The following is a 12,871-nucleotide window of genomic DNA, read 5'->3' as shown; positions in this document are numbered from 1 at the left end:
GTAGAATTCATTGCAATTGGTTAATCTGCAGTTGAGAAAGTCAGGGATAGCAACAGCAAGGCCCACATCCAAAAGGAAATGGCTCACCCTACTGACCAGGTGCAAATCAAAAGAGGCCAACCGGTTACAACGTGCCTTGATCTTGGTGAACATTGCACTCTTTGCTTTAGTGTCTGTGTAGTTCTCCAGGAGAAAAATCCCTCCATTAGACCTAGCTTTGGTATTGATCAAACTATACAATGAGGGTACAGTTTTCAAAAGAGCTCAGCTCCTACATTTAGGGCTAGATTCTTGAGAGCTTAGCTCCCATTTGGCCACTACATGAAGAGACCAAATTTTCAAAAGTGTTAAGTATCCAGCAACTCCCACTGTTCTCAGTGGAAGCTCCTGTGCACTGATTACTTCTGAAAATGCGGTCCCTTTTGGTGCCTAAATAGCAGCTGCTGGGTGAAGACAACTTCTGAAAATCTTTCCCTCCTGGTTTAAAATAGATTTAGCATACACCTGTGAGATGATACGCAATACTGAGGAGACAGAGAAAAATAACGCTGTGGTAACATTATTTGCAAGTGAGGTTTCTGCATTTTTAAGGTAATAAAATATGAAGCCAACCTTTTTTCTTTTATCTTTTTCAGGAGTTGATTACTATGACAAGATCATTGATGACCTGTTGGCAAATAGCATTGTGCCCATGGTGACATTATATCACTTTGATTTACCTCAACATTTAGAAGATCAAGGTGGCTGGAGCTCTGATGCAATCACTGAGGTCTTTGACAGCTATGCACAGTTTTGCTTCAGAGCATTTGGAGACCGAGTGAAACTGTGGGTCACTATTAATGAGCCTTATGTTGTTGCTAAAGATGGCTATGAAAAAGGCATTGTGGCTCCAGGAATAATGGAACCTGGTATTGGAGCGTATCGGACAGCTCATAACATGATAAAGGCTCATGCTAAAGCCTGGCACAGTTATGATTTGTTATTTAGAGAAAAGCAACATGGGCTTGTGTCTATAGCTCTAAACTCAGATTGGGCAGAACCTTTAGATCCAACTTGTCTTGCAGATCAAGAAGCTACTAAAAGGTATATGGCCTTTTGCTTAGACTGGTTTGCTGAACCCATATTTATTAGTGGTGACTATCCGGCCATCATGAAATCCCAGATCTCTGTAATGAGTACAAAGCAAGGCTACCTATCATCAAGGCTTCCAGAATTTACCGAGGAAGAAAAGATGACGATCAAGGGAACTGCTGACTTTTTTTCCCTAAATTATTATACTACTCGCAAAGTAAAGTGCCAAAAAAATACACACAGTGAACCAAGTGTTTCTGGGGACAGAGAAGCTGAACAAATAATGGACCGTTCCTGGCCTTTTGCTGCTGGCAGCTCATGGCTGGCTGTAGTTCCCTGGGGTTTACGTAGGCTACTGAAATATATCAAGGTATGGTGTGACACTCACTTGATCATCCAGATTTTTAGTTAGCTAACCACCACTGAGGAAAAGGATTTGTGCAGTGCAATATGGGTGACTCAGTTATTGGGAGGCACCCACATGCTGTAGCAAAAGGCACGGTGCAAGAGTGTAAACAAGTTGACTTGGGATTCTGTGTTTCATTTTTGCATCATAACTACTGAGAAAGGTGAAGACTTGGCAGTTTTTTTGTTGCTATTACTTGACAACTCATACTGAGCAGGAGTTACAATTTGAAATGATATGTGAGTGTTCGATCGTCTGTTGAACTTCACAAATGATCTTTTGGATGCTAGCAGTCAGGTTTTCCTGGCATGCAAACCATTGCTGACAGTGGTACATGCTGTGACTGCTAGTACCAAAGGGTTAAGGAGCGGTGACAAGACGCAGATGCTATGCAGGAAAGATATTTTTGTATTCTTATTAAAATAAGTCATTTCACTATCTTCATGGATGTTTGCACAGTTTTGCTTTTCCACTGTTAGTCATGAAAGGTCAGCACATGGAAAATTACAAGTTAATAGGGTCAGTGCAATTTGATGAAAACGAGTTAGGGGTTGTAGCTTAGAGAAGATAGAAGCGAATGCATGTGATTTTATGGGTTTTCTTACATCTGTTCTGAATAAAACTTCTGCTCTCTTGTTCTAGGATACATATAATAATCCTATAATTTACATCACTGAGAATGGGTTTTCCCAGAGTGACCCTGCTCCACTTGATGACACTCAGCGCTGGAAGTATTTCAGGCTGACATTACAAGAAATTTTAAAAGGTACATTTTTAAATGATGAAAGATCAATTGTGCAAACTTAATATAATTTTCTTGTGTGCCTATTTGCATTCAGCAATGGCCATTGATTCCTGAAGCTAAAACTTGTGTAAATCAGAGTAAAGTAATGTGATTAGAAAAAAATGTTTGGCAGAAAGGAAGGAAGAATATTTAGCAGAAAGGTAGATTTAATCCTACTTCATAATCTTGGAATGGAATCAAATGGAAATGTTCAGCACTGGGTATTTTGGAATTGTACTCTTTTGCTATCTTCATAAAGCAAAAATGGTAGATTTTCTATTTTTTTATGGCCTGCCTGGTTTTTTTTTTTTTAAAAAAAAAGCACTTTCAAAACTGCACATTTTAGGGCCTCAAAACTGCACATTTTAGGGCCAGCTTTGCTCAATATCCATAGCATCCACAACTGGCGGCCAGATCTTTAAAGCTGCTCAGCAGCCAGCAGCTGTCATTGCAAAGAACGGGAATTGCTACACGCTGGATACTTTTGAAAATCTGGCCCTTCGATCTAATATATATTCTTTGTTCTAGAATATGATCCTGTTGCATATAGCTTAAGGAAGACTGCATGCTATTAGCTCCATGCAGTGTTTGGAATGTTCACACAGTGAAATTCACTCCAGTGCAGAGCTAATGCATCATATCAGTTCCACTTCAGCCCTTAGGAGGGGATTTTCAAAAGTGCTCAATATTGGCATAGCTCTGCTGGTATAGAAGTCAATGGATGCTTCACCACTGGCTTCGATAAGAGCAGAATTAGGCCTATGGTGAGGTCTTTTGAAAAATCACACCTCTACCTTCCTTGAGCAGGCTCTATGCACCAGGGTGACTCATAGGGAGTAGAGCTTCCCAAGATATATCAAGTTAGAATTGCATTTGAAAATGCTAAATTCCTTCATATGACTGCTCTTCTCCCGAGCATGTTTGTCATAAGTGATCATAAGCATGAACAAAATATTATTTAATGTTAGTAATTTTGCAGCAGTTCCTTCCTCTTCATTTTACTTGCCTTTTGTCTTGCCATTTTTACAGTCTCTTCCTTGAACCAGCTCTCAGTGAAACATTAACTTAAGAAATTGTACTATTATTCTCCTCCCCACTCCAAATCCCAATTTGGTGTGACCACCTTGACTCAGCAGGACAGGGCTTGGCTTCTGCTGAGACTTCTGGAGAGGTTGTAAAGAGATACACCTTAATAACACTTAGGTCTCTTACACTGTAAGCTGTTTGGGATAGGGATGGTATTTCACTGTGGGCCCAATCCAGCAAAGCACTTCGGCCCAGATCCCCAAATGTATGTAGAGCGCCTTACTCCCATTGAGATCAGTGGAAGTTAGACACCTAACTACGTTGAGGATTTGGGTCTAAGCACGTGTGTAGTCCAACTGAAATGAATGGGACTACTCTTAAGAGCATAAGAACAGCCATACTAAGTCAGACCAAAGGTCCATCTAGCCCAGTATCCTGTCTTCTGACAGTGGCCAATGCCAAGGGCCCCAGAGGGAATCAACAAAACAGGTAATCATTAAGTGATCCATCCCCTGTTGCCCACTCCCAGCTTCTGGCAAACAGAGGCTAGGGACACCATCACTGCCCATCCTGGTTAATAGCTATTGATGGACCTATCCTGCATGATTTTATCTAGTTTTTTTTTTGAACCCTGCTGTAGTTTTGGTATAGTGGGGTGGTTACCTGCTCCAGCCCTGACAGGGCTGAGGCCAGCCCGGGGAGAGGGCTTAGGGCCCAGCCGGATTAAGGGAGCTGCCGCAGCTGTGGCCAGCTTAATCAGGCCCAGCTGGCCCCTATAAGAGGCTATGATCCAGGACCCCAGTCACTCCTCCCTCTACCTGTAGAGGGAGAAGGGCACGGCACGGCACGGCACCTAGATTGGGGACAGGGCTGGGGAAGGGCCAGAGGAGCTGGGAGTTCCTCCCTGGAAAGCCTTAGGCTACAGGCTGAATAGGTGTAGGGTTACAGAGGGGCAGCCCACAGGTAGGCGGAGGCAGCAGGTCCAAAACCCCCTTGCCGGTGATGAGTGGCGTATACACTGCAGTCTGCCCCTGATATAAGGAGCTAAGTGGGGACTGGCAGTAGCCCAAACTGAGGTGAGGTGGGGTTAAGGTTCCCCTGGGTGAGGAGACCTAGAACCTGAGAGTGTGGGGGTTCTGCCAGGGGGGCAGCACCCCAAGGAAAGGGGCACTGGGTCCTGGGAGGGACACAGGAGGGCTGGCAGTAAGGTGGATCACCGGCCTGCAGAGGGTGCTCTGGGGCTGGATGAGCTAATTCCCAATGACTACCAGCAGGAGGTGCCACAGGGGTGAGTCCAAACCTTTACACTTGGCCTTCACAACATCCTCTGGCAAGGAGTTCCACATGTTGACTGTGTGTTGTGTGGAAAAAATACTTCCTTTTGTTTGTTTTAAACCTGCTGCCTATTCATTTCATTTGGTAATCCCTAGTTCTTGTGTTATGAGAAGGAGTAAACACCACTTTATTTACTGTCTCCCACCAGTCATGATTTTATAGACCTCTAGCACATCCCCCCTTAGCTGTCTCTTTTCCAAACTGAAAAGTCCCAGTCTTATTATTCTCTCCTCATATGGCAGCCATTGCATATCCCTAATAATTTTTGTTGCCCTTTTCTGAACCTTTTCCAATTCAAATATATCTTTTTTGAGATGGGGTGACCACATCTGCATGCAGTATTCAAGATGTGGGCATACCATGGATTTATATAGAGGCAATATGATATTTATCTTATTACCTATCCCTTTCTTAATGATTCCCAACATTCTGTTCACTTTTTTGACTACCGCTGCACATTGAGTGGATTTTTCCAGAGAACTATCCACAATGACTCCAAGATCTTTCTTGAGTGGTAACAGCTAATTTAGACCCCATCATTTTATATGTATAGTTGGGATTATGTTTTCCAGTGTGCATTACTTTGCATTCATCAACATTGAATTTCATCTGCCATTTTGTTGCCCAATCACCCTGTTTTGAGAGATCCTTTTGTAGCTCTTTGCAGTCTGCCTGCAACTTAACTATCTTGAGTAGTTTTGCATTATCTGCAAATTTTGCCACCTCACTGTTTACCCCTTTTTGCAGATCATTTATGAATGTTAAATAGGACTGGTCCCAGAACAGACCCTTGGGGGACACCACTATTTACCTCTCTCCATTCTGAAAACTGACCATTTATTCCTAGCCTTTGTTTCCTATCTTTTAACCAGTTACCAATCCATGAGAGCACCTTCCCTCTTATCCCATGACTGCTTATTTTGCTTAAGAGCCTTTGGTGAGGGACCTTGTCAAAGGCTTTCTAAAAATCTACTTACACTAAATCCACTGGATCCCCCTTGGTCCACATGCTTGTTGACCCCCGCAAAGAATTCTAGTAAATTGGTTAGGCATTATTTCCCTTTTAGAAAAACCATGTTGGCTATTCCCCAACAAATTATGTTCATCTATGTGTCTGACAATTTTGTTCTTTACTATAGTTTCAACCAGTTTGGCTGGTACTCAAGTCAGGCTTACCGGCCTGCAAATGCTGGGGTCAACGTTTATAAAAATTGGTGTCACATTAGCTATCCTCCAGTCATTTGATACAGAAGCTGATTTAAATGATAGGTTACTGACTATAGTTAGTCCTGCAATTTCACATTTGAGTTCCTTCAGAACTCTTGGGCGAATACCATCGGGTCTTGGTGACTTATTACTGTTTCGTTTATCAATTTGTTCCAAAACCTCCTCTAACGACTCCTCAGATTTGGCTCAGGTTTGGGAACCTCCCTCACATCCTCAACCATGAAGACTGATGCAAATAATTCATTTAGTTTCTCTGCAATGACCTTATCATCCTTGAGGGCTCCTTTAGCATCTCGATCGTCCAGTGGCCCCACTGGTTTAGCAGGCTTCCTGCTTCTGTTGTGTTTTTTTAAAAAAAATCCTATTACTTTTTGAGTCTTTGGCTAGCTGTACTTCAAAAAAAGTTTTTCCTCCTGATTATATTTTTACACTTCATTTGCCAGAGTTTGTTCCTTTCTATTTTCCTCAGTAGGATTTAAATTCCACTTTTTAAAAGATGCCTTTTTGCCTTTCACTGCTTCTTTTACTTTGTTTAGCCACAGTGGCTTTTTTATTTTCTTACTATATTTTTTTAATTTGGGGTATACATTTAAGTTGACCCTCTATTTTGGTGTCTTTTAAAAGTTTCTATGCAACTTGCAGGGATTTTACTTTTGGTGCTGTACCTTTTAATTTCTGTTTAACTAACCTCCTCATTTTTGTTAGTTCCCCTTTCTGAAATTAAATGCTACAGTGCTGGGCTGCTTTGGTGTTTTCCCCGCCACAGGGATGTTAAATTTAATTATATTGTGGTGACAGGTGCCACAAGTACTCCTTTTCTTATTACCAAGCAGTGCAGCTATATTCACCTCATGAACCTGATCTAGTGATCCACTTAGGACTAAATCAAAAATTGCCTCTCCTCTTGTGGGTTCCAGGACTAGCTGCTCCAAGAAGCAGTCATCTAAGGAGTCAAGAAACTTTATCTCTGCATCCCGTCCTGAGGTGATATGTACCCAGTCAATATGGGGATAGTTGAAAATCCCTCATTATTTGTTGATTTTTTTATTTTAATAATCTCTCTAATCTCCCGGACCATTTCACAGTCACTATCACCATCCTGGTCAGGTGGCCGGTAATATATCCCCACTGCTATATGATTATTAAATCATGGAATTACTATCTATAGTACTATCCACAGAGATTCTATGGTTTGCTTCATTTACGATTTTTACTTCATTTGATTCTACGCTTTCTTTCACATATAGTGCCACTCCCCCACCAGCATGACCTGTTTTGTCCTTCAGATATATTTTGTATCCTGGTGTTACTGTGTCCCATTGATTATTCTCAGTCCACCAGGTTTATGTGATGCCTATTATATCAATATTCTCATTTAATATGAGGCACTGTAGTTCACCCATCTTATTATTTAGACTTCTAGCATTGGTATATAAGCACTTTAAAAACTTGTCACTTTTTAGCTGTCTCCCATTACATGATGTAATTGAATAAGACTTTTTTCATTTGACTGTTTATCAGATCCTACCTGTATTTTATCTTCCATACTCTCCTCCTTACTAGGATATAGAGACTTTCCATGAGTAGATCCTTCCCTAAGGGATGTCTCTGTCCAAACCACATGCTCCTCCGCACCTGTCTGCTTTCCCCCAGCCCTTAGTTTAAAAACTGCTCTACAACCTTTTTAATGTTAAGTGCCAGCTATCTGGTTCCATTTTGGTTTAGGTGGAGCCCATCCTTCCTGTATAGGCTCCCCTTTCCCCAAAGAGACCCTGCAGTTCTGCCTGCCTAACTGGCCCTGAGTGTGGAACTGGAAGCATTTCAGAGAATGCCACCATGGAGGTCCTGAACTTCAATCTCTTACCTAGCAGCCTAAATTTGGCCTCCGGGACCTCTCTCCTATCCTTCCCTATGTCATTGGTACCTGCATGTACCACAACCACTGGCTCCTCCCCAGCACTACACATGAACCTATCTAGATGTCTCAAGAGATCCGCAACCTTCGCACCAGGCAGGCAAGTCACCATGCGGTTCTCCCGGTCATTGCAAACCCAGCTACCTGTCTCTTCCTAAAAACTGGTGTTCCCTACCCTGGAGAGGTCTCCTCAGTGTGAGAGGATACCACATCATCATCTGGAAGGAGGGTCCCAACTATGGGATCATTTCCCTTTGCTCCAGTTGGATGTTTTCTTTCTCTGAGGCTTTCATCCTCCTCAACAGCACAGAGGCTGTCAGACTGGGGGTGGGACCATTCTACTACGTCCCAGAAAGTCTCATCTCTGTACCTCTCTGGCTCCCTTAGCTCCTCCAGCTGAGCCAGCCTGGTCTCTAAAGCTTGTATACAGTCTCTGAGGGCCAGGAGCTCCTTGCACCGAATGCACAGATGTTGCTGGACTTCTGCCTGCATTCTCTTTTTACTCCTGCAGCTAATTCCTTTGCTGTTTTGTTTTTATCAGAGGGTGGTTTTTGGCTTAAGTTTAAAGAAGTTTAAGGAATGTTAAGTGTATCTAGCCTTCAACTCCCTCGCAAAACTCCCCTGCTAGCTGCTCCTGTTTGCTAGCTCTTCTGGTCGCTTAGGAGTGGGCTTTTTAGAGCCTTGGTCTTCCTGAGTAGCCCCACTTCCTGGTTAAGGGTTGATGGGTGCTTAAGGATTAAAGCCTTATTAAGAAGCTGTCAGCTCTCGGCCTTCCCTAGCAGGCTGCTAGGCTCAGCACACTGTCCCCCAAACAGACCAAACGGTATATTTCAGTCCAGCAGTAAGCACACCACAACAAGCGTGTGCACGCGCGTACACACCCCCCCCCCAAACTTACCCCAAGGGTCACATAACTGCTCCTCCTTCACCATGACAAGTCCCTCACAAAACTCCACACTAGCTCCTCCTATATGCTTAAAGTTATTGTGGTGGGGTTTTGTAGCCAAGGGCAGCGATACTGCCTAGTGGTGATACTCCAGGCTATGTCACCCAATAGCAAGCGTCAGTGGCCACCTTGCCTAGTGGCTAGCATCAGTAACAGTCTTGTGCAAAGGTAAGAGTCTGTGGCCATTTTGCCTAGTGTCTAGAATCAGTGGCAAGATCACTCCACAACGAGAGTCTGACCACCTTATCTAGCAGCAGGATCTGTGGCAAAGTCACCCAAAGGCAAAAGTCTGTGGGTGCCCCGCCTAGCACCGAGAGTCAGTGGTAATGTCACCCCACAGTGACAGTCTGTGGCTGCGTTGCCACTGATCCTAGCCAGTAGGCAGTCCCCCAATGGTCAGAGTCTGTGACTGGGGTTGTGGAACCCAGGCCCACCCTGCTCCACTGGGTTCCAAACCAGGGCCCTTCAAAATAATGGTTCCAATACATGGCCTAGGGGCAGATGCCCTTACGCCGGTTCCCTGGGTCACTTCCTACCCCTGCTTCTGTTCCTCCATCTGTGCCACACCTCTGTCTTCGTGTCCCCCTTGGAGTCCTCTTGGGTCATTCTCCAGAGTGTCTTCCCCTTTTAACAGTGGCTTGTCATCCTTGGCCGTTGCAGTTGAAAGGCCTGCGGTGGTTTGACTATGTGGTGCAGTCCCAGCCAGTTGGAGCCCTGGCAGCTTCTCTACAGGAGACTGCAGCACCCAACTCTTCTCCTGCTTGATCCATCCAGACTGAGCTGAGTTGCTCCCTTTTGAATTCTCCGTCCACAGGGAGCATGCCCTGCAGGAACAAGGTGGCGTGGCTTCCTGCATCTAGAGCAACTCCTTAAGCCTCACCTCACCAGTGTGGGGTTGGTATACCCATCACAGTTTATGCATATGTGTAAGGGCTGTGCTAAATCAATGCCTGTTTGTGCAGTGCCAAGCATGATGTATCCCATTTTGTTTGAGGCCTCTGTACAGTACAACAATATAAATGTTAAATTCAATAGAGCCCCTATTTTACAAATTAATTGGATTGAGGAGTTCATAAAATTGAAAAGTTCATACAACTGAACATCTTGGAATTACACTAGCGAGATTGCATTTGCCAAATGGTGCACGGCATTGCTCCTTGTCCTTCAAACCACTACAAGGTGATGTCCAATGCACTGAAGGCATTGGAATGTGAAGGGATGTTGATTTGTTCTCCAACATCACTTTTGTTATGTGATTTTAAAAAAAAAAAATTCCCATCAGGAAGAAATTGATTTAAATGGGAATTAGGCACCTAAGTACTCTGCAAATCTCACTAGGCACCTATCTGCTTCTCTAGACCCAACATATGTTTTAAAGTCTGTCCCTTAGAAGCCTAAGTCTCATTCAAAGTCAGTGGGATTTAGGGTCATCAGTGCCTAAGTCACTTTTGAAAATGAGACTGAGGCTATTAAGTCAGAGGTATTTTTGAAAACTTTACCCAGATAGACTAAAGAGTAGACAACAAAAGGACTGATATGCTCAAAGTCCAACATTTAGGTGCCATTGAGATCCTAAAAATGTCCACTTAACTGCCACCTAACTCAGACACCTAAAAATCCTAAGGTGCCTAAAAGTCAGCTGGTAAAGTCTCTTGGGACTTATGAATCTGCCAGTGAGCATGTGTACAGCTGACTCAGGCACCCCTGCGCCTAGACCCATACCCAAGCCTCAATGGGTATGACTGATTAGATCTCCCCCCCCCCCGCCCAACTTCTGAGGTGCCACCTGATGTACTGGAGTTTCACTGTGTCCCTTCTGCTCCATCAGCCTGGATTCCCTCTCCCTGTCTTGCTGAATTAGGCTCTCCAGCCTCTCGCAGCACACACGCAGGTAGGGCCACACCCAGCTGCAGAGAGACTGAAGTCAGCTCTGTGTGAGAGGATTCACCCAGCACTCATGTGCACAGCCCATTTGGGAAATAAACCCCAAATAATACTATCTTGCACTGTATAGAAAGATCTGCACAATGCAAGCTCATAAAAACACCTCGCTGTACTCCTGCAGCACTGACAACGCCTCCCCACTTTTGACTGGTGTTAATTCTCTACAGATTTCAAGGCTTTCCAGAGTCAATCCATCTTGGCATTCAGCCATCAAATCAGTGAGTGAGTGTGCCTCAGTTTCCCCTTCCACACAACCGATCATGTTTACTCTGGCCTCCCTGCTGTGATAGTCTTTGGGCTGGTTCACGTGTACCAGTTGGGAAACAGTATCATATTGGGGCTTTTTAACCTGATGTTTCCTCATTGGCCACTTCTACCATCTCAAAGGGCCCCTCCCAAGAGTTTTGCATTTTGAACATTTTTGCGGGGCTGAGTACCATCACCTATGTCAAAATCTTGCATTTACAAGATTTTATCATACCATGCCTTTTGTTTGGCCTGACTGTCTTGGAGTTTTGTTTTGGACAATTTCCATCATGTCCTTTAACTCCTTTCTAAACCTCTGAACATACTCAGTTACTAGTTCTTCCCTCACCTCATGGCACCCTTTCCATGAGTCTTTAATGAGATCAAGGGGTCCCCTTACTTTTCTCCCATATAAAAAGTCAAATGGAGAAAACCTTTGACTCTTGGGGTACCTCCCTGTAAGCATACAGTGGAAAGGGCAATAACTTGTCCCAACTTTGGCCCCTTTTCTTGGTGTACATTCCCAGCATGGATTTCAGGGTCCCATTAAACTTTCCACCCACCCATTGGCCCAGGGATGATAGGGGGCAGTCTTAAGTTATTTCATGCCACACACCTTCCATAGCTCATTGAACAACTGTGACATAAAGTTTGTCTCCCAATCGGACAAAATCTTCTTTGGGAAACCCACTCAGATGGAGATAGTGAGCAGGGCTCTTGCCTCTGTCTCAGTTGCTGTATTGGACAAAGTGGCTGCCTCAGGGTACCACTAAGATATATTTGTTCTCCCTCCGAGTGGGTCATGGCATTGGACCCACAATGTTCATTGCCACCCTCAGAAATGCCTCCTGTATGACATTTAAGTGACACTGAGGAGCTTTCTGGGGTCCTACAGGTTTTTTCCTCTTGACACACCACACAAGACCTGCAATAATCTCTCGCATCATTCTGTATTCCTGGCCAGTAGAAATTCCTCCTTAGCCTGTAATAAGTTCTCTGTACCCCCAAGTGACCAGCAAAGGGACCATTGTGTGTTACCAGCATTAATTCCCCCCGGAGCTGGCTGGATACAACCAACTACTTACAAGGTTGCCTGGGGCCTCTGTTTCTTCCCACAGGAGCCTCTCTATACAGTTTCCCATCCTCTTAAAAAAAAAAATAAAAAATTCCCCTACTCCCTTCCTAGAGTTCCCTCTAGGATACACTTTCTTATGCCCTGTAGAGAGGGGTCTGCCTTTCACTTAGCTGCATATTCCTGACATCTAATACTTGGGATAAAATCCTCAGCCACTGACCACATCTCTCCTGCTCCTAGCCTTGGGGACCTGTTGCTTTCAGTTGGGCAGAGGCCTGACTCCACCTCTCCCACACCTGAAAGCACGCTGCCACCTTTCACTGCAGTGCCAATGGAACCCTCACCAACCTCCTCTGTGGATTCTCAGGTTCCAACACCCTTCCCCAGACTCCTCTCTGAGAAACACACCTCCATGCTCTCTAGAGCAGGACCTATCACCGGTTCAGCTGCATCAGACCTGCAGCTACCAACTGGAACAGCCCTCTCACTGGCAGGCAATACACTCTCCTCCCCATTTGGGGACCCTACACAACACTCCTCCATGCTGGAAGTTACCACACCAACAGTCCTGGCCTTGTGGAAAAAGTAATTTCCTTCCAACATGTCCACCGGGATGTCCTCTAGCATCCCCACAAATAAATTGCCTTCCCACTCCACACAAACCTTTGCTAGTGGCGTGGGGAACCTTTCCTGCCCCACCCCCTTAATGCTGGTCATTTGTCCAGGTAAAATACTAGCCTCTGGACCACACTTGGTCGAACCAGAAAAAGCTATGCCCCAGTATCTCTCTACCCCATGCCCTCAGTCCTGACAACCTTAGTGTGTTCCTTGTCCGGTTCACCAGGGCCTGTGTTCACCAAGCAGGTATGATAAATTGTGGGATTACTCTCCAGTGC

General features: G+C 44.5%; 1 protein-coding gene across 3 annotated transcripts in view; it reads left to right on the top strand.

The window, feature by feature from the left end:
- Positions 1 to 12,871, top strand: part of LOC144264241 (cytosolic beta-glucosidase-like) — a 91,797-nt gene that overhangs the window by 55,992 nt on the left and 22,934 nt on the right. For all 3 annotated transcript variants that reach the window (XM_077815800.1, XM_077815801.1, XM_077815802.1), the window contains 2 exons: positions 636 to 1,441; positions 2,120 to 2,243. In XM_077815800.1, the coding sequence (XP_077671926.1) occupies positions 636 to 1,441; positions 2,120 to 2,243 (930 nt within the window). The remainder of the gene's footprint in view (positions 1 to 635; positions 1,442 to 2,119; positions 2,244 to 12,871) is intronic.

The sequence above is a fragment of the Eretmochelys imbricata genome, chromosome 4, assembly GCF_965152235.1.
Source record: "Eretmochelys imbricata isolate rEreImb1 chromosome 4, rEreImb1.hap1, whole genome shotgun sequence".
NCBI lineage: Eukaryota > Metazoa > Chordata > Testudines > Cheloniidae > Eretmochelys > Eretmochelys imbricata.
This window is presented reverse-complemented; position numbering and strand designations above follow the sequence as displayed.